At 44.4% G+C, this 20,866-nt stretch overlaps 1 protein-coding gene across 8 annotated transcripts in view; it reads left to right on the top strand.

The window, feature by feature from the left end:
- SEMA5B (semaphorin 5B) overlaps positions 1–20,866 on the top strand; it is a 279,310-nt gene that overhangs the window by 234,928 nt on the left and 23,516 nt on the right. For 7 of the 8 annotated variants that reach the window (XM_068949052.1, XM_068949056.1, XM_068949055.1 and 4 more), the window contains 9 exons: positions 5,561–5,742; positions 8,901–9,044; positions 10,581–10,728; positions 12,074–12,299; positions 12,963–13,181; positions 14,890–15,060; positions 15,958–16,107; positions 17,000–17,044; positions 20,233–20,438. In XM_068949052.1, coding sequence (XP_068805153.1) covers positions 5,561–5,742; positions 8,901–9,044; positions 10,581–10,728; positions 12,074–12,299; positions 12,963–13,181; positions 14,890–15,060; positions 15,958–16,107; positions 17,000–17,044; positions 20,233–20,438 — 1,491 coding nt within the window. Of the gene's footprint in view, positions 1–5,560; positions 5,743–8,900; positions 9,045–10,580; positions 10,729–12,073; positions 12,300–12,962; positions 13,182–13,637; positions 14,858–14,889; positions 15,061–15,957; positions 16,108–16,999; positions 17,045–20,232; positions 20,439–20,866 lie in introns of those variants that run through there. The other variant, XM_068949058.1, reaches the window with a different exon arrangement.

Genomic DNA, 20,866 nt, shown 5'->3' with positions numbered 1-20,866 from the left:
CTGCCTACATCAGCCTTGTGCTCTTCGACTGAAGGGCTGCCAAGCACTTTAAAACCTACATGCAATCACTTTCTCTTTCTTTCTCCTCTGCCCCTCACTGAAATGAATTCACCTCTGGAGTGGAAAGGGACGGCTCATTTAAGCACCACATCAGCTGTGCACCCAAGTATGTTCCTTATGTTCAGTGAGCGATAAAGACTGTGGTCAACAGAGGCGAGAGGCTAGGGCAGTGTGTGCAAATGACCACTGTTAAAAAAGGCCTATTCTGAGAGTTCAGTCTGAGTTACTGTCTTAAGAAATCTTGGCTTTTCTCACCCCACTTTTGTGGGCTGAGCACCATGCACTCAGCTACACTGGTACAGCTGCATGTGAGATCACACTAAAGCACAACATGGTCCGGATTAAAAACACCCTTCCCAAATAAACTTTTCCTAACCCAGATAATGTCAGTGAGTTGTTCTGCAGCCTAGCCCACAAACAGATGTCCTGGCACAGTTAAAGGGGTGGCATGCAGGAACTTTTAAAGCCAAAATTGGCATGTTATTCAGTTATGTCCAAAAAGGGCCAGGCATTAGTGTGAGTCAAGCACAACACTAACAAAACTCGACTGCTGCTCTTATGCAAACATCCTTGTTCAGAACTGGTCTGTACATCTTTGTACAGCACTATATTGTACTACGATTACTTGCTATTTGACTTTAATAATAAGAAACTTTGGATACAGGATTAATCATACTGTGTTAACTTAGCACCTTGTGCAATGATTAATATATGTTGTTAGCAAATAACATCCAGCATCTGCTACAGATTCATTGCTAAGGTTGCAACATCAAACATTCAAATGTTAAGAAACAATAGGACAAAACCTGTATCTGCAGCTCTGCTTCTCCCTATTTGTGCATGTTCCATATCAGGCAGTCTTGAATTACATGTTTTCATGCTATTTTTTCTTAGGCTTGGTTGAGATGAGATGTTTTTTTGTTTTTAGGAAAATGAACCCTCCCACCCCAACACACACCTCCTACTTCATAGCATTGCACTGATGCCAGTATGAGCCATCAGTAGGAAAAGGACTTCAGATTTGGCTCACAAACTCCAGCTGCCGAGCTCATGGGGTCACTGCTGTTAGTGGTTAGTTGTCAGGGTCTCAGGAATTGAATATGTCCAGGGTCAGGAATTGACTGCTCTAGTCCTCCTTCTCTCATGCCAGATCATGGTCTGCCTCTCAGGTTTTCATCCCAGGTCCACTCCATGTGTCCAGCAAATCCTTATCTCAGCCACCTGGCATCTGCTCCTTGCTACTGCATTTTCTTGCTAGCCAGTCCCAGTCTCCCCACTCCTTTTTTGAGGTAACTAGCAGACTTGCATCCTGCTCTGAATTTGTGTGGTCACAGCCACTCAGTGCTGCAGTCCCTGGGACAATCCTGCTCTGGGCCACACTAAAGCACCAATGCACAGAGAGTATTTAGTGACTTTAGGTGCCAGAATCAGTATCTGTGACAAGCATTGAAAAACTGAGAATTTTCCTCTCCACCTCCCAAGGATTTTTACCCCAGATAGGTTTGAATGGCTTTTCATGAAAATTGCAAAAAATGTTACAAGGACATAATAAAGACCAGTTCCTCACTTTGAACACTAGAATGATTCAAGGAAAAGGTTGCTACCTATGGACAAATGCTCTTTTTTTCCTAGATTGGATTTCAGAAATGGTTGGAGTACCTTGATTGAAACTTTCCAAAAGCTTTCAGCTTCTATCATATAGCCAACATGGAAACTTCCAATTGAAATGATTGAAGCTTGGCAAAGTTATAAGCAGTTGACATCTGAATCCTAAGGGGAAGTACTGATGAATCTAAAGAACAGGCAAAGCTTCTAGCCTTGGCTATAATATCAGAATAAACATGGAAAATATCCTGTCGAGAGGGTGGGGGAGTGGTCAGTCTGAATTTTTAAATCCTGCATTTGAGCCTTTTAGATAGTACAAGGAAGACCTGGTACAAGGAGGAAAGCATGAATGAAGCCTTTGGTGAAAGTATGCCTGTTTACAAAATATGAGAACTCAAATTGGTCGTATTGTCCAGTCAGAAAGGTGCATTTGATCGCAGGTGTTTTTAAAGGTGTTCTCTCTGTCGGATGGACACTGTTGGCTGCAAAGGACTTCCTTGTAGAGATATTCCTGTAAATGATCCATGGATATGGGTTTTTATCCCAATTCCCAGTTTGCTCTTTTGAAGATGTTTCTATGAATTTAAAGATGGAATAATAATCCAAATATAATTTCTTAAGGATAAAAACTTCCCACACTCGAAACGTGACGTGTTTATAAATCTTAACATTTCAGCTATGGCCGCTTATTTGTTCAATTTTTGGGTTGCTTCCCAGTACCACTTATGAGCCAATAATTATTTGTCAGCCTTTTTTTTTTTTTTAATTGAAGCCACGGGCCATATCATACCATTGATTTCTGAATAGAACTCCCTGCTGGAACCAGCAAGGCTTTCTGGCGCAAAAATGAGTAGTAATGATCCAGTACTTGGAGTATGACTTTTGTAGGGCAAGAGGAAAAAGGGGATAAAAATCTAATATTAAATATTTCATAGTAGCCCTCTTGATTTTTTTCCTCTCTAACTTTCCTCTAACAACCAAACTGTATTCATTTTTGACTGCATGTGCGTTTGAAACAACAAATTTGACAACAGCAACAAAACGCAGTGTTCTTTTCTCTGGGCGTCTTGCCTCGTAACCTGCAACCCCGAGCAAATTTGTACTCCAGCTTGATAATCTATTGAAAACAAAGGTTTGCAACAGATGCTTGAAGCCCCCTAAGTACAGTCTGACAAGCGCAGTAACAGATCTAAATTACTTCCATGTCACTGCTGCATATTTTTGATGCCATTAGAAGGGTGGGAGGGAAGATGACAGCCCACAAAAGGTGCGTAGTGAGCATTTAACGCAGTGCCAAACTCAGAGAATAAACTCAGGGCAGCGTGTTTCAGGGGACGAGTGTTCAAGGATGCTTCTTAGAGGTACGACTGACTCACTGCGTGGCCCCAGACCAGTCTCGCAGCCTCCCAGTGCCTCAGTTTCGTTGTCGGTAGAACAAAGAAATGCTTTCCCCACCCTGGGCAGCGCAGTGAATTGATGCCTGATGGCTGCAGTCTGTGAAGTCTAGTCCCGGTGGTTTCTGTCAGCAGCTGTAGCTGGCTCGGTTTTTGAGCCAGGGTTGCTCGCCAGGGCCCCAGCCTGGTCCTTTCTTCGCGCTTCTTTGCATGAGACACCGAGGCCAAGTTCAACGTTGCCTTTGCTGGCGGTTTTACCAAAGCTGCTGAGCGTGCCAGGGTGACGTTAGTGGGGATGAATCGTCTGTTCCCTGCCTTCATCTCCCGGTGGAAATCCCTTCTCCTCATGGAGGAGGTGGAGAAGATGGAGGGGGCCTCCTGGGGGTAGCGTGTCCCATCGCGAGGGAGGAGGAGAGGGGGGACGAAAGGCAGACGAGCTGGTCTCTCCCGCAAATGGCTGAGGGGATAGTGGGAGTCGCTAAGGAGGGCTAAAGTCTGGGGGGTTGCTGGTGGCAGAGCCTGAGGTGGTAGACAAGAGTTTTAGAGGGATATGGGGAAACTGTGGGGAAATGGGTCTCTTTCCAGGCTCCTCTGGTTTCTTTTCAACCAGCCCTCCCAAATGTGCTCTATTTAGTCTCTCCCTGCTTATTTCCTCTTGCCAGCCTCAGTCCTTGAGATGCCCTTCCAAATGCCCCTGTCAGCCGGAGGTGTTAGGAGAGGCCTGAGGATGCTGGCAAGAGCATGACCGGAGAGGGCAGGCACAGGGCAGGGCTGAGCGGCCTGGCCACACATGATGAAGCAGCTCCAGCCCAGCAGAGCTGGGAGCTCCTCAGGACTGCCGGCCCCAGGGCTTGGGGGAAGTGGGACCATGAGTCTCAGCTCCCCAAGGAGCAGCATCAGGATCACTCTAGAGCTGCAGACCCTGGATCTGGCACAGCACTTTCACTCCCCCTCCTGCTGCTGGCTGGGCACCGTGATGCCTTTGGCTCCCTGTAGCCATAAGGCATCGTGGGTATAAGACCTTCAGTGCCGGTTTCCACTGCTTTTTAGGTCCAAAGCTCTCGCATTGGGACCACAGTCGTGCTACCTGGTGTGCACTGAGGCTGCATGGGAGCAAGGGAAGTTTTCCTTCTCCGCAAGGACCGTTACTCTACTTTGTCCAAGAGATCTGTGTTGTTACTTCCCTGCACATCATCTGGGTGCAGCATCCGTGTGACAGGCAGTGGGGGGCTGAGTAGCCTTGTGGTTGCTAACATGATGTGGAAATGTATCACCTAATTTGGAGGACAGATGTAGGGGTACCCAGCCAGTGAGAGACTGGGCTGTGCTGGGCCTGTGCTGTATCTAGACAGGCCAGCTTGGATGTCTCTCTGCACGGTATCTCTGAAGTTAGGAACAGGGGGGTCCCAGGGCACAGGTTCACAGCAGGCTCCCAAGGGTAGTCTTGGAGCTGGCAAAGCTTTCTCTCAGAGCTGGTTCCAGAGACAGCGCTGGAGTGGGCACGAGAAGGCACTGGTGGCCTGGGAGTGACCCAGAAAGGAACACACAGTGCTGTATTTCCTCAAGTCAGCCTTGGCTACAAGGGCTAGCAGCTTGCTTGCTAAAGCCACATCTTAGGGGTCTCTTAGAGGCCGTAACAGCACCAGTTAAAACAAGACACCTGGGAACAATCACTGACACTACCTTTTGGACAGACTTCACCAAATCTGGGCTGAAACAATCTGTTCCTCATGCTTTTGCTCTGACAGGATTGCAGTGTTTTTACTTCGTTACAGTGATTAAGAACCTCAAGCCCTAGTCTGTTAGTTGCTGTACAGGCATAAAACAAAGGGCAGAGAAAACATGGCAATGTGGTCTGGCCTATAAATTGCCTGAGTCCAGTTCTTGCTCTTTAGTCCACGGTGTGATCTTGAGCATTAATTACAGTCACACCCATCTCTTTCACCTTCTGTCCTTCATCCAACTTACGCATCTAGGCCACAGTTCTGCTTAGAAAGGCAGCCAGTTCCTACTGCATGTTTGGACAGGGCCAAGTGCAGTGAGGCCCCCATCTTAGCTGGTCATTGTCGTTATACAAACACTAACTAGGAAAATAGTCTATAGGAGCAGTCCCAGGTACTGCAGAGGCAGAACCAGAACAGAGTTGGGCCAATCAGCACTGGCCGTTGTATTATTTGGAAAGCTGGAGCTGTGCAGCGTGGGATGGGAGAGCATGGTGGTTTTGTGGTGTGGCAGATGGATACTTGCATCTGATGCTGGCTGGCTGGGTAGGCTTGGGTGCCTGTGTGCACATGTTAGGTATGCAGGGTGGAATTCAGAGGGTAAATATTGATGCAGCATTGTCTGAAAACAGCCCTCTGTTTTGAATCCTGCTCACAAGCACAGACAGCTCCCATGTAAGCTGAGTCTTAATCCCCCCAGCAGCTTTATTTGGCATTTCTATTGTGGGGCTGTCTCCTGAAATGTAAACTTGCTATTAATGACCTTTTTTTTCAAATTAGGTGAAAAACTTGACAACAAATGGAAGATTGGGGCCTTGGTCCCCATGGCAACTGTGTGAGCATTCAGATGGGGACAGCACAGGCTCCTGTATGTGTAGGTCACGTTCATGTGACAGCCCTCGTCCTCGCTGCGGAGGTCGCGCCTGTGAAGGGGCCAGGATTGAGGTCGCAAATTGTTCAAGGTACCTCAGCATCTTTGCACTTTTTAGGAATGCAATAAGAATTGTGTCTGTTTACGCCTGCTCTCTTTCTTTGTGTTTGCATAACTGTCTTCTTGCATCTCAGCCACACTGATGTATGTGGGGTCCAACTTGAAGGCAGTGAATAAGGAAGGAGTCCAATGGCTCTAAAAGAAGGGCCTTCAGGTATCTCAAGAGGGGACCTTGGAAGGTGGGCACTTAAAATAAATGTGAGCACTAGCCTTCGCTACACTGTGCCTCAGTTTCCTTCAACTGTGCAGTGAGTCGTGACCTATTAGGAGGGAGCAAGTACAGCAGAAGCAGTTGTTAGCCAACGGAACAACAGTAGGCTAAAAAGAGAATCAGTAAGCTCTCAATCATTGTTTTTCCGAGCTTGAAGGCTGAGATTACATTGCCAACAGCAAAAAAAGATCCTTCAGAGCAACATTTGTAAAGACAGGGCCTAGCTTAGCTCCGAGCAAGGTCTGTTTGCCTTGTTCTGGGAGTCTATGAACTGTCTGCAGCACATTGGCTATGTGAAAGCAACAGATCATCAGCTGGCAGCGAGCAAAGCTGAGGAGGCATACCTACAGGGGACAGCACTTAAACAACGCGTACAGCTCAGCTTATGTCCAAGTGCCGCCATTCCAGGGATGGATGAGGCTTGTCCTTGAGCAATATGGAAAGTAAATGTCCTCTGGTTGAGTCCCTAAGCATAGCCACAGTGTTTGTGTCCCTGTTAACCCTCAGGCTACATCATTTCATGACTCAAGGAAGGAAGATGCAGTAGTGTAAGCACTACTTATAACCAGGGTGGGGCCAGCCAATATTTTGGTAAATATTGGGTCAATACCATTTTAATCTACTTCACCTTCTCTGTAAATGCTGATTTTGTTAAGGACAGCTGTCTCTTGACTCCTCCCTGGAGTTCAGTTTTGGTCTTGGCACCAAAAATTCAGCAACACTCATCTTTTAATTGGCATCTCTTCTTGCAGTTGTAGGCTGTGCTGTCTAAAACATAGGCAGTCATTTGTACCCTGGTGCTGCCACCGTGGGTTGAGCGGAGCCTCCCAAAGCAGCCTTTTTATGTCAATGGGAAATGCAAAGCGTGCCAAAAGGATGGGTTTGCCAGCACTGCTCTGATGGCGAAAGAGGCAGGAAGATCCTCAAAGAAGTGGATGAAAAATATATTATTCAATCTTAGGACATAGGAAAACAGCATGATTTGAAAAATAGGGACATCTGGTCATCCTACATCCGCCTCAGCCCTTGAATTTCCTTTAATTGACTTCATATGGCATTGAAATTTTTTTTTGCAAAGAGAAAGCAGGATGCTTAAAGATGAGTTCTATTAGAAAGCAAGAGCTGGAAGTCTGAAAATGGAAATTGCCCTCATTTCTGTTAAAAATCCTGGAACACAAATAGATTATGAGTTTTTTTTTTTTTGAGAAATTTTAGTAGAGATTACTTTCCTTTTTTGCTACAACAGCAGCAACCTTACATTTGATTTTTTTCATTTGAGATTTTACATATAATCTTTCTTCTGGATTGAGGTTGGGAAGGTAGTTAGTGGGTTAACATGTGGAAGAGTAACATGGAAGAGAGGATTTTTATGTTAGTGGATTTCTTGTCCTTTAACCTTGTTTGGGGAGTGAGAGGGGAAGGGAAAGAGGGAGAAGGGATGAAAGAACAAGAGGAGGAAAGGAGAAATATCTAGCAGGGTTCTGAAATAAGGCTGCCAAGAACAGGCAAGACTTGATAACAAATATAAAAAGTGTGAAGGGCAACGTGGGTTTCAGCTTTCATCCTCTGCCCTGATTGGTGCTACGCCAGAAAATATTTCTTGCCAGCAATGTTATTAGTTCAGTAAATGCTCTGAATATTAACATCTGTCTTTGAGCTTAGCTTTCAAGAACCAGAGAGCACCTGAGTTGTTTTTTGACTAGACTTTTTAGAAAGTTTTTTTTTTAAGAAAAAGCAAATGAGATTTTTTGGCTTAAGGCAGTGAAGTATCAAGATCAGGCATTTCTGTAAGACAGAGCATTGCCACTGGCTCCATATGAAACGAAAACCTGTAGCACAGAAAAGATGTAGTATGGTTCCTCCTCCCCCTGCCTCTGTGAGGCTCAAAGGTTTAGCAGAGCTGCCAAATCAAGGGAAGGGGAGCTTTAATAATTAGGAGATTTTAAAGATGAAAATGTCGGCTTCTGTTTAAACATATGATTGAGTTACTACGTCAGTGGCGTCGCAGAAACCAACTGCATGCACGTGTTCAGCCGATCGCAGATGCAAGGTGCAAAGCGCTAGCTTACACCTCTGTCACTGAGGTGTGAACGAAGGGGTTTTTGCATCCCATTTCCCGCAGGCTAAGTTACCGCTGCTCAGCTGAGATGTGATCACTCATTAAACCAGGAAACTCAGTCCTGCCTCTGAGCTCTTAATTGCTTTCTGGTTTCTACAGCTATAAGGTCACAGTACAATGACGTTTGCAGGCTGCCATGAAAGCAAGAAGCAATTATTGTTATTTTTAATGAAATTTGAGATTTCCACTTAATAGGATTCAAGGCCGAAGGCTTTAGGAAAACACCAAATATTATAAGGCTTGTGATAAAACCATGGGAGCTGGCAGTATAATTGCTGTAACAGATTTAAAGCATCAGTACCCGCTGAATGAGCAGCAGGTGTTTTTTTTACATCCTTTGGCACAGCTGGCTTTGGTGAGCCTCAAAAACTGCATTTAGTTGTGCAGAAGAGTCCAGGAGATACAACTCTGGGATCAGCTGTTGGCTCAGAAAAAAAGGGGTTAGGAGACATGGGGGGAGATGATGAGGGAATAGTCAGTGAGAGTTACAGCAACCACACTTGCTCAGAAAATCCTGGGAGGGATTTCCAAAATCATTCACTACTGGCTTCATTCTATTCTTTTCCAAGTCTTAGAGACTTCAGTGGGAGGAAAGCTAGGCCAATGCTAAGTGCTTTTGAAAGTTCCTTTTCTAAATCTCAGCTGATACAAAGTCTGCTTGAAATGAATGCACCTCTTTTCCAGTGCATTCAAGGATTCCCCTGTCAGAGCCTTATGTGCTTTATTGTTGAGCACAGCATGATGTGGACAGACCTTCAGGTAACCTGCATGCTTTGTTCTCTCTCCCCACCTTTGGTAGAAATGGCGCTTGGACACCCTGGTCTTCCTGGGCTCCGTGTAGCACTTCCTGTGGGATAGGCTTTCAGGTCCGCCAGCGATCTTGCAGCAACCCCGCTCCCCGGTATGGGGGCAGGGTCTGCGTTGGACAGAGCAGGGAAGAGAGGTAAGAGACGTTCACAACTCACTGTGTTCACTTTTGAGGTTATAACGCTATTAGCTGGAAATGGTGGCTCTCCTCTGATTTCAAATTAAGGCTTTTTGGCCAGTTACACGGAGCAGAAGACATCCCAGAGCCTGAGATGAGTGAGGTTGCTCACGTGCACAGCCTCTCTCTTGCGAGGCTGTGACCATCAGAGACTTCAGAGTTGCCTCCACTCTTTGTCATGATCTGTCAAACCTTCACAAATACTAGTGCATGACTATTGCTATCCCCAGAACAGAGGATTGTCCTCCTGAATGAAAGGAGAAGTCATATCCTTTTAGCAGTCTAACTGTTGATAGTTACATTTTTCTGATCCTGTACCTGAGGAGGCAGTTGGATATGTGCAGCTTTCATTGCCAATTACGCTGTTCCTAAGTCTGTATTAATTGTGCTGATGCATCAGAAGAAGTTCAAGACAGAATACCGCTTGACTCACAGATTCAGGGCTGAGTTTTTGCTGGGTTAGCATCAGAGGAATATCTATTTCTTCCCCCTCTAAACTATGCAAATTTGATGTAAAATCACTGAAAAACAATATTTTTAGAACCTAGAGAGCCATCTGCACTGTTTCGGTTCTTCGAGCCCAGCCCCTCACTAAACATATGCTTCAAGGCATCCCCATTTGGTTTCCAGCTTTGACATTTCATTAAAGGCCACTTCTGCTTGGCAGTAGGCTGTTGCTTGTCCCTTGAGCGGTCAGTTAAGGCAGATCTTTCTCCATTTCTCAGAATACAAAGGGCAATTCATTTTACTTCCTTGATTCAGGACATTTTAATATTTGGCTTGATTCGTGGCCATTCAGAATGGTCCTTTTTTGTTTTAATGACTACATCTGAGTCAATTAGGGTCTTGTGTGATTCAATTTGAGAAGAATATTGATTCAAAAACTGAACAAAATTGAAGTTACCTTTTAGAAAGGGAACATGAAATAACATTAATTTAGGGGCTGCTTTTGGATGCATATAGCTGTTTTGGCTCCAGTCGCAAACACTAATTTCATAAGGTCCAAACAGCAGTAAGGGCCAGACTGTGGGAAGAGAAGATTGTCAAGCACTTAGCACCTGTCATTAGGGACAGCTCATTGATGAGCTGAGCTCCCATTAGTTACCTAAATAAGAGCCAGATTTTCAAAACACTTATCATTTAGTATCTCTGATTGTGATACGTAGGCTTCAGCTTATGAGCCTTTTTATAAATTTAGTGTGTAAAAGTTTTGAGATCAGAGCACTTTCAAAAGCCTGATCTTGACCGTTTACTCCAACCTTGTTAGTGAGCTCAGCCTTACTGTCTGGTTAACCACTCCGGGTTCTGTGTAAAGGGTACAGTTCTCTGCCTTGAACGGGAATAATTCTAATCTGACCAGCTTCTACTCGCTTTCTGCACATGCATGAATTGCACCCAAATGCAGTATGCAGTTTAGATTTGCACCCGTTGTCCTTTTGTCCTTGGGATATGCTGAAATGGACTTTTTCTGAGCAATGTGCTTTTCTCTTTCAGATTCTGTAATGAGAATAGTCCATGCCCGTTGCCAATTTTTTGGTCTTCGTGGGGTCCTTGGAATAAATGTAGTGTGAATTGTGGCGGAGGCATACATTCAAGGCAGAGGTCCTGTGAAAATGGAAATACATGTCCAGGCTGTGCTGTGGTATGTATTATTTATTGACATCATTGCATATAGGACACCTATTGACATTTAGCTTCTAGGGACTTGGTATTTAACTCCTCCCTCCATCTTGATTTTATTTCTCGAGCTAGAAGAAAATGCTAGCCTCAGCTCTTGCTGGAGAGGATACTGAAATGAACTGCAAAGTAAAGAGGTGGCAGATTCCAGAACCCAGTGAAGTTAGTGTGATTGTATGTTTGTGTGTCCTCTGGCATGCCAGGCTTTTGTAGGTTTAGGTATCAGGTTGTTTACCCGAGAACACTCTACCTTTTTTTCTTCTGTCCTACTCTGAGGGATGATCCCATTGAGTCAAGGAAGTCATACAGGCATCAGAAATGAGTCTCACTCTCATGCTTGAGTAAACAGCAGGTCAGACATGCAGTTAACCCACAGTTGCGGCAATGGCTACCCCTTTTATCTTTCTTTTTTTTCCTCTCGCATTCTGGCAGCTTTTTCATACAGCTGTTTTAATTATTTTTATGGAGAGTTTTCTTCCAGTGTAAGCAGATTTGATCTGGAACCTCCCATCTGTTCACAAGCTGTTTGGCATTTACTCTAGAATCATAAAGTCCTGAAGCATTACATTTCCTTCTCTCTGCCAGAAAAGACTACTTTATTTATTTATTTTTAAACAAGAACTTGATGTTTTTCACTGGAATTCCTCTCAGTAGTGCAGCAATTTGTAAAAACCCCAAATGACCCCATCCCCATCCGGCTATAATATTGGTTGGACTCAGTGGATGCTCAGATCTAGACCAAGGATGGCAAATGGTTTGTAACCTCATTAGGGAGTTAAAAAAGCCAACCAAACAAAAATAGCTATAAAAAGAAATTTTTCTAAAATCACCTTAAAAATAAAACAGTAAACTTTTCAAGGAATAAACCTTACTGGGACCTTGTTCTTGTAAGGGTCCTGTAGGCTGACCTGGCAATATCATCCTAGGGCCATAGCAGAAGATAACTTGTTCATTGTTATTATTATATATTATTTGAATTCTTATCCTGCCCACAACATACCAGGCTTTTGAGACATACCCCACAGGACTTTGAGTCAGCAAAGAAACACAAATCCCAGAGATATAAGAATCATAAGCACAGTTCACCCTTGAGGTCCACCTGAGGCTGTGTACCACCACTGCCTTCACATTGCCTGGGTTTTGTGCTGGGCCCAGCTCTGACTTGTATCTGTGATGTCAGATAATGTGGAGAAAGGCAGTTTTAGATCCAGAGTGTACCCTTTTGTCTTCTGGGATGTAAATGAATCCCTACCAGTTATGCTGTTGCTGTTTGATAAGTAAGGAGAGAATTTTTTTTTTCTCCTTGGCAGGAATATAAGACCTGCAATCCTGAGAGTTGCCCAGAGGTGCGCAGGAACACACCTTGGACCCCTTGGATGCCTGTCAACATCACCCAGAATGGTGCCCGCCAGGAGCAGCGCTTCCGCTACACGTGTCGTGCCCAGCTGTCCGATCCTCACGAGCTGCAGTTTGGGAGGAAGAAGACCGAGAGTCGATTCTGCCCCAATGACGGCTCGGCAGTGTGTGATACTGACTGTACGTCTTGACAGCTCTGGGCTGGGAGGGTTATGTAGGGCCAAGCCTAGGTGTGGCGGTAGATGGAGGATCCTCTCGGGACAGCAGAAACCTGACTGTGTCTACATAAGTGTTGGCATGTACAGCTAGTGCCGCTACAGGATGAGTGGGATGCATGTAGAGAGCCCTGTGACTTAGAGATCAACACAGTCATGGGCTCTGTGCTTTTGACAGTGTATAGATTTGTTCTTGTTACTGCCAGACTGCTCCAGCAAGGACAGGCAAGTAATGAGGACGTAGAAAAGAGAAGACCCATTCTGCAGGACAGTGTGTCTATGCTCTTCTTTCTCTCTGGAGGTCCCCTTGTGCACTGCCTCTGCGGTTATTCCCTTTGCTACTGCTGTGATGCAAGGCAGTGTCCTCAGGGCACAGCCTGGATTGCCACAGTTTGTTGCCCAGAGAGGTCATTTATCAAGGTGATTACTTGACTCAGCTTGTGTATGCAGATTTCATTTCACTTCTACCTCTAGCCCAGTGGAACAAAACTCTTGCTAAGAACTTTCAACAGAAACCCTTCCCCAAGGCACACGAATCCTGAGTTTATTTATGAGCTGAAGTCCTTTTATAAAAGCCAATAACTGACCTATTTATAATCATACGGTGTCTCGTTTGTTTTCCTTGAAGCTCTTGTTGATGACCTCCTCAAGACTGGTAAGACCTCTGCACGGATTATCAATGGGGGCTGGTCCTTTTGGGGGGCCTGGTCCTCCTGTTCCAGGGACTGTGAGTTGGGCTTTAGGATCAGGAAGAGAACTTGCACAAACCCTGAACCTAAAAATGGTGGCTTGCCCTGCGTGGGGTCAGCGATGGAGTACCAAGACTGCAACCCACATCCTTGCCCAGGTAACCATTATCATCCTCCTGCATGAAATTCAGAGGTGTTTTTCCCCATTTTAATAGTAGAGACATCAAAAATCAACATTTCCAAGCTACTTTTTTTTGTTTTGTTTTTTTTTCATTAATTGTTTAAAAGCTATTGAAATGACCCATGTCTGTGACCCACACACACTGTGGTGCTGTGACTTATGTTTCATCTGGGCTCTGAAGGTAACACAGCCACATCCTCTAAAGGAAGTAGTATTGTGGCTTGTCTAGCAATTTTTTGGTTCAAGCAGGTTTGATCCTCCATCCAGTGGAGGGCATCATGGTGCACCTTGTTGTGAGAAGACAGGCTTAATTAATGTGGCTTAATACTGTGTAGAGATGCTTGATGTGGAGATTCTTCTTGTGAACACTTGTTTCTTCCCCCTCTCCTGCTTACGTATTGTTCTTGCGATGGGCATCTACTCTTGACATCAGTTACCATTTCCTGCACAGCCAGCAGGGAGTATTCTTGCCTGGTTTCCTGGTTTTCGAGTTTGTCCTCATGTTTATGTTGCGCTTCTCGTCCAGAATAGTAATAATAGACCATTGACGACTGTATTCTCACTTCTTATCCTTCTCCTTACTCTGTAGTAACTATCTAACCTAAATTTAAGTGATCTTAGACAAATCATCTTGCCTCTTTGCAGTTTCAGCAATTATCTACCTCTGGCAATACAGTTTGTGGCCTACACTTGAAAGTGCTGTAATATTATAGTATTATTATGATATTAAAACTCAATACAAAGATAAAATGCCAATGCAGATAGGAGAATGATGATCAGAATGTGTAGAGCATAGCTAGAGTGGCAAATATTGCACTCTGTGGCCTATAAAAAGAAAATAACTCTGGCACTATAAAGGCAGCTATTAGTACTATTTTGGAAGATCTCAGTGGCTTTTCACTAATGTCTGTACCCTTCTTCTGTGCTGTTTTCTGCCCTTGGACACTATGATGTTTTACAGTCTGTTCTGAGTGCATGATTCCTATTTCTCTGTGTCTTCCTCCTTCCCTGCCTCACTCTATGTGTATACACAAATCCTGGGTTTATCTTGCACTAAGTCATCAGGTTGTTAAAGATATCTCCTGAAATATCGTAGTGTGGAGCTGCAAATCAGATAGTCTAGCAGGCAGACAAGAGGGGTTCAAACTAGGGCTCTTAATTGCCTCCCTAGATTTATTATTAACTTGTTACGTGACAGTACTCAGATAAAGCCTCTGAGCTTCTGTTTGCTGAGGGTCAGGACTAGAAGGCTTGGGGGCCCCCCAAAGAAAGATGCCATATAAGTTCCATTTAGGTTGTACTGCATTTTGTTTCCAAGTAAATCTGCTGCTGCTGGAGGTGAAGTGTCAGGAAACAATGTAATAACAGTAATGCTGTTTTATAAAATATGTGTAAGAACAAAGTTAACTACCCTAAAGAATAGTTTCTATGAGGGCACTTCATGATGCACAGTCTTTTTGTGCAAATATACTTCATTCTGCATCCATAGAGTGCAGCGCATTTAAACCCTCTTGAAACAGTTTTTGTTGTCAGGCCCAGATGTCCTGGAGAACAAGAAAGTGCTAGCTAGTCTGGGCAGGGTGGATCTAGAAGGTGAGAGGCTGGGGCTGTCTCCAGCTTTGCCACAGTGAAAGGAGTAACCAGTGACATGTGCTTCCCTCTCCTTGCTTTTCAATATCCTTCAGTGAAAGGCTCATGGTCTTGCTGGACTCCTTGGTCTCAGTGCTCAGCAACCTGTGGAGGAGGACACTACCAGCGCACGCGGACCTGCACCAATCCAGCCCCATCTAGTGGAGAGGATATCTGCATTGGTCTGCACACTGAGGAGGCCCTCTGCAACACACACTCGTGTGAAGGTAGTCAGTTCTCATCCCTGCTCCAGCTGGCTTGGGTGGCGGTGGGAGCAAACCACATCTGCAAACTGTTGAAAAATAAACCAGAAACACCATGAGTTAGAAGCTTTTCTGCCCATTGAGTAAATGTGTATTGAATCACAGAAAGAGTAGGCACTTAGATGCATCACCTTTCTCTTTACTTGTTCACTAGAGCATGCCCTGGCATTCCGGTGCCGGCCAGGCAAAATCTTGTTAGCGGCTGATCCATTTAAAATAACTGAAAAAGCAGGAGTTTGGTTCTTGAAGGTGGAAGCTTGCAAGACAAAGAAAAGGATTTGTGAAATACCAATCTGTACGGTTGCTGAAGGGACAATCCTTCATTCTTGTGTCGTACACAGAATGGCAGATGAGCATGCGCTACTACTCAAAGGATAGACGTTGCACCTGTGTTGTTTTTGAACGACCTTTGTGTTTCTCTGATCCAGTGCAGGCTGACTGCTGTTCTTAGGGACCTTAACATAACCACTGTAATTTGCTCTGGCTGCTTGGGGTGACCGCAGGAGGCTGCTGCAGATGATGGGGTTTGTGGTGCAACATAGCCTCATCCAACAACTTGTGTGTCTTCAGCCAGAGAGCTAATATAGGAGCTTTTAAGGGAACCCGGTGTTATATGCAAAGCTCCCCAAGGGGTTGGTTCAGTCAGTATTAAGGCAGCTTAACCTGACAAGTAGGATAGGATGCTTTCACTGTTACTTATTGACAGAATTAAATCCACTGAAGCCCCCTGGATTGTATGTGCTACAGAGGTCCAGATCAGGATCTAGACACCCTCCAGCGTTGGGGAAGTTTGAATTTTACAAGGAGTCTTTTCCCTTTTTGGTGATGTTCTCTGTGTGTTATCTTGATCTTGGATTTAAGGTGGCTGGTCAGAGTGGTCAGAGTGGAGCTTGTGTAATGAAGAGGGGATCCAGTATCGCAGTCGTTACTGCGAGGTACACAGTCCAGACTCTTCTCAGTGCATCGGAAACAGCACACAGTATCAAGATTGCCTGTATAATGAAATTCCAGGTATGTGCAGTGTCATCAAGGAGGGAGAGGGCGAGCTGATTCAGGAAAGCGGCTCATGCCCAGACTGTCAAGCTAGGCTGAGATTTTCTCTGCTCTAGTTGGGGTTTGGATGCCTCTAAAAAAGCAAGCAGACAAACTAACAAATGTGCTATATACTCACTTGTTTCAGGCACAGGATAACTGACATTCCTTTGGGGACAGCTCAGCTCTCTTATAAAACAGAATTACCTAGATCTATAATAAGTAACTAGTATTGCTTGAACTGAAGCTTTTAACCTTGCATAGTTGTCTCAGGCGGGGTTATGTAAATGAACTCTGTTCTCTGCGTGGATGTGGGCAACAGGAGGCCCTTAACTTCAGCTATCAAAGGAAAGCATCCCATAGGAGTGAAGAAGCAAGGTGAGGCAGTATGTAAAGTGGGGAGAGCAATCAGAGGTCTAACAGAGAAACATTGCTGAGGGACAGATGTTCATAAACATCTTCCAGTCTAGGTTTTGTGAAAATTGAATCTCCCAGGCAAATACTTGACATGTGTCTAGACTGAATAACCACCTTCCAAATGTTCTTTTCTGGACTACAATGCCCTGGTTTAAAAATCCGACATCTCCAGACAATAATACTATTGTTTTCTGTGATTTTCTCAGCTATCTTTCTCTAAATAGAAGAAGCTAAACAGTGATCAGGTAATAGTGCTGGAATTGTCAGGTCTTTTGAGAGTTTTGTTGCATGTGGTTCCCCACGCTGAGCTTATCATTCAATTTAGAGAGACTCTCAGCTTGCTGCAAAACACATGAGCAGCTTCTTGTGTCTAGAGCACCAGGGTTTTAATTACTTAAAAAAGCGAAGTGATGGCAAAATGACAGCTTTCTCCAATCTTCTTTTCTTTGTTTAGTGATCCTGCCAGCCTCCAGCATTGATGAGAGCACAAACTGTGGAGGTAGGATACCACTAACTATATGTCTTATTTTTATCCTAACCTAGCTTTTTTTCTCCCTGTGCAGTATCAGCCGAACCATTAATCTATACAGCTCGCGTCCCACTGATAACCTTAATTCCACTGGAGTCTTGCTGTCTGAGTCAGACTGGAGGAATGTATCGTACTGTCCAGTTATCAGTTCCAAGATTTTTATTTATTTCAGGATTTGGGTTGGGCAGTGAGGGTCATTAATTATCAGGGAGCATATCGCCTGTCTCTCTCTCTCTACCTACAGTATAAATGGTTAAGGAGAAAGGAAAGGATATTCCTCATTTCACCAGTGTAAACCTACAGCTGTTTGGAGACAGGTGTTTTTAAATAACCGGTAACACTGCAGTGAATGCAGGTCTATTAGACAGTTCCTTTGCTATCGAAGGACTAGATTAGAGTTGATGGTTGTCTTCCAAGCACTCCTTTTCACTGAAGTCTTCACCTCTCAGGGAAGATGTCTCCTTTATGCATGTAACTTGGAAGATGAAGTCATTAGTGTCACTTCTTCACTGTCCTAGGAGCCCCTATGATAAAAATGCGAATGGAAGAAAATGGCAAGTTCCTTTTTAAAATTTTTAAAGCGCTAGTTTCACACTAATGACCATGTCAATCCCTACTAGTATCACACCCCTGCTTTCCTGAAACCTACATAGTCTGCAAGCTGCCAAAATCTGTTCCCCCTATGGAGATCGTGGCAAGAAAGGCATATCATCTACGGAATGGAAATGTGGCCTTTTGGTTTGTGACTGCAGGGCAATCAATGGAATTAAGATTTCAGCACCTACAGTGTAACAGTTGGCTTTCTGCATCACTCCTCCCTCCCCCCCCCCACCCCAAGAGAGCAAAAAGTGTCTCTTCAGGAGTTCCAGGACTCCTTACTACAGTTGCATTCTTCTTTTATGTCCTATATTCACATTTCCTTCTTCTTTTTTCTGCCACCATTGCATTTGCTGTTCCAATCTACATTTTACCGTAGCTAATATTATTTATTACATAGCATTCCGCAATATTTGGCAAGGAGACCAATCAAGAAAAATTCTGCTGATGCATCTCAGAAAGTCTATATTATAAAAGCGATGAACCCAAAAGGTTCAGCCCTGGGGACTGTCATGCTGCAGATAAAATATTTTGTCTTACCACTAAGGTACGGCTAACTCACCTGCAAAATCAGATGGGTTTTTCAAGGGTGACAGTGAAATGTGAGAGAGCTTTATGTTTTAGAAAGGGTTTCCTACTGTAGTGAATAGACAAATGTAACAGTGAAATGAAACATTCACTGCCGTATAAGCAAAGCTGGGCCAGAGGAGAATGTGACAATGTCATGTGGCTTCACGGAACACTGGCTGCGTAGTCTGTGTTTTAGCTCTCACGAGTCAGGTAAACCAGGCAGAGGTTTTTAGAAAGGAAATGTCTTTTTGGAAAAGTCTCATAATATTTAATAGGAAATTATCATCTTTCTGCTGTTTTTTTGGACCATCATCTAAAACACAATAGAAAGTTGTAATCTTGCAATAGAATTTTATAGTGTGGTTTAAAAAATAAATGTGCCTTGTCAATCTAATAAATTCTATATGCTCCTTACTGTAATTATGATTGAAGTGCATTACTTTTTTGTAGAACTCTATTGGTTTTGTTCTTATTAAACTCAGGAGGATATTTTTAAACTAAAGATTAGAGGAGATCAGAAGACTAATGGGCAGAATTCTCTATTTGAAAAGCATATCAGTTAAAATGTAAGATGGCACCAAAAAAAATGCATGCCGTGATCAGACTAAGAATGAACCTCATTTACAGCCGCTCTCTGAGTAGTCCCTTCCGTTTCTCCACACACAGTCAAGTCAACGCAGCAGTCTGTCCAAATGAATTGGCTTTTGAAGTATTATGGGAACTTTCCCGCTGCAGTCTCCACTGAAGCGATCTGACTGTCCCCTGGGACAACTGCCCTGGGGGACAGGGCTTCCTCCAGGGCGCCAGGGCCTCTGCCATTCCTACCTGAAAGATTATATGGCTGAGCAAAATCAGTAGCGCTTGAGGCCATCATCACTGCTTCTCTTCCTGTGGACCCCTTAGCAAACGACAGCAGGGTCACAAACTTATGCCACCCAAGACTGCTTCTGGTTATTTCTTCAACTTGGTGGCTGTGAAGGTCACAGTTGTTTCTTCTGTTGATGGTGGAGGTCTGTTGGCTGTTGGGTCTGCTGTGCGGTTTGGGACTTTCTCAGGTGAGGGAGGAATGAGGAGTATTATTTGACTTTCTCCTCTCCTCCCAGGCAGAGCTGCGAATCAGGTACCTCCCAGTGTGTGGGATGCACATCTCTTTCCAGGGGTCAGTGCTGTGCGTGGAGGGTGCGGCTAAAACCACACGCCGAGAGATCTCTATAGGAGGCTTTTATAGTCCAAGAGCTTTTCTTTTTGAAATCTTCACACCGTAGCTACCCCACCAGCACCCGCCTCCTGCTCCTATCTTTGTAGTTTGTGGAGAAATACAACCAAAGAAGGTTTTTTTCAAGCAGTTTCCCCCTTTACTTGTTCCTCCTCATCTTTCCCAGTTCCCTGAGGACCCCTGTTTTGGTATTAGCGCTACAAATACACCTCAGAAGCTAGTGCAGAGGTGCCCAAGGCAAAATACACTGCCATGAAAAAGCGAGAGCGCGAAGCACGCTTGGGTTACACCCAGGAGGAATGTGTATCTCCCCTTCCTCCTCCCCACAGTCCCAAAGGCTTTTTGGGCAGTCGGCAAAAGGGGTTTTCCCTTCCTTTCCTCTCCTTTAAAGAAACACTGTTTTTATCCCCTTATTTCTATGGCACGCACATGCTTTGGAATCCATTAATGTGTATTGTTTGTACGGCTCATTTCTTTAGCTGTCAGCTTAACATAATGTTTAGTTTCAATATCAATAGAGGGGACAGAGGAGAGATAGGGAGGGAGCTTTGAGAAAACAATGCATGAACCTGTTAAACGCACAAGGCAGAACTGCCGTGGGGAGACCGATTTGCAAGGAGATTATGTCAGTTTATGTTAGAACGTAAGACTGATTTCAACAGCTTATTAATGTTGATCCCGAGATGTCATAGCTCTGATTTGTACCTGTGGTCTTGTCGGGAGAGGAAAAGAGGCTGTTCTTTAAAAATAGCATCACTTGTCGTTTGCCTTGCAGGTTTTAGTCTCATCCATCTGATTGCCACCGGGATCTCCTGTTTCTTTGGCTCTAGCCTCTTAACGTTTGTGATTTACGTGTACTGTCAGCGCTGCCAGAGGCAGTCCCAGGAGTCAACTGTTATCCACCCAACCACTCCCAACCACCTCCATTACAAAGGCAATACCACCCCCAAGAACGAGAAGTACACCCCCATGGAGTTCAAGGTAGGGTGCTCGATAAGAAATACCACAAACAGCTTGATACTACCTAAACTCTTCCACATTTATGTCACAGTTTGAACAGAGTAGGTTTGTGTTTCTGTGCCCAGCTGTTAGCATTACATGTGGGACTGAAGTAGGACTTGGGTAATACTGAAAGGTGCACGTAGCAGTACTGTCACAAAGGGTTAAAAAGTCCCATTATTGCAATGGGATTTTCTTCCATTTCGCAGCCCTGATAAATGCCAGTATGGCCAACACGTACCAGCATACTCCAGCCCATTATGACCATTATATGTACACAAGTTGTCCTCTAAGAAATTAGTAAGAGCTCAGCTCAGTGCGTTGTTAGTGCTTGGTAAGAGGAAATGGAGGGGAGGAAGAATAAAAATGGAAATTTTATTGAACAAATCACTGGGAAAATGCTGATGGGT

Source organism: Struthio camelus, chromosome 6 (assembly GCF_040807025.1).
Source record: "Struthio camelus isolate bStrCam1 chromosome 6, bStrCam1.hap1, whole genome shotgun sequence".
Lineage (NCBI taxonomy): Eukaryota > Metazoa > Chordata > Aves > Struthioniformes > Struthionidae > Struthio > Struthio camelus.
This window is presented reverse-complemented; position numbering and strand designations above follow the sequence as displayed.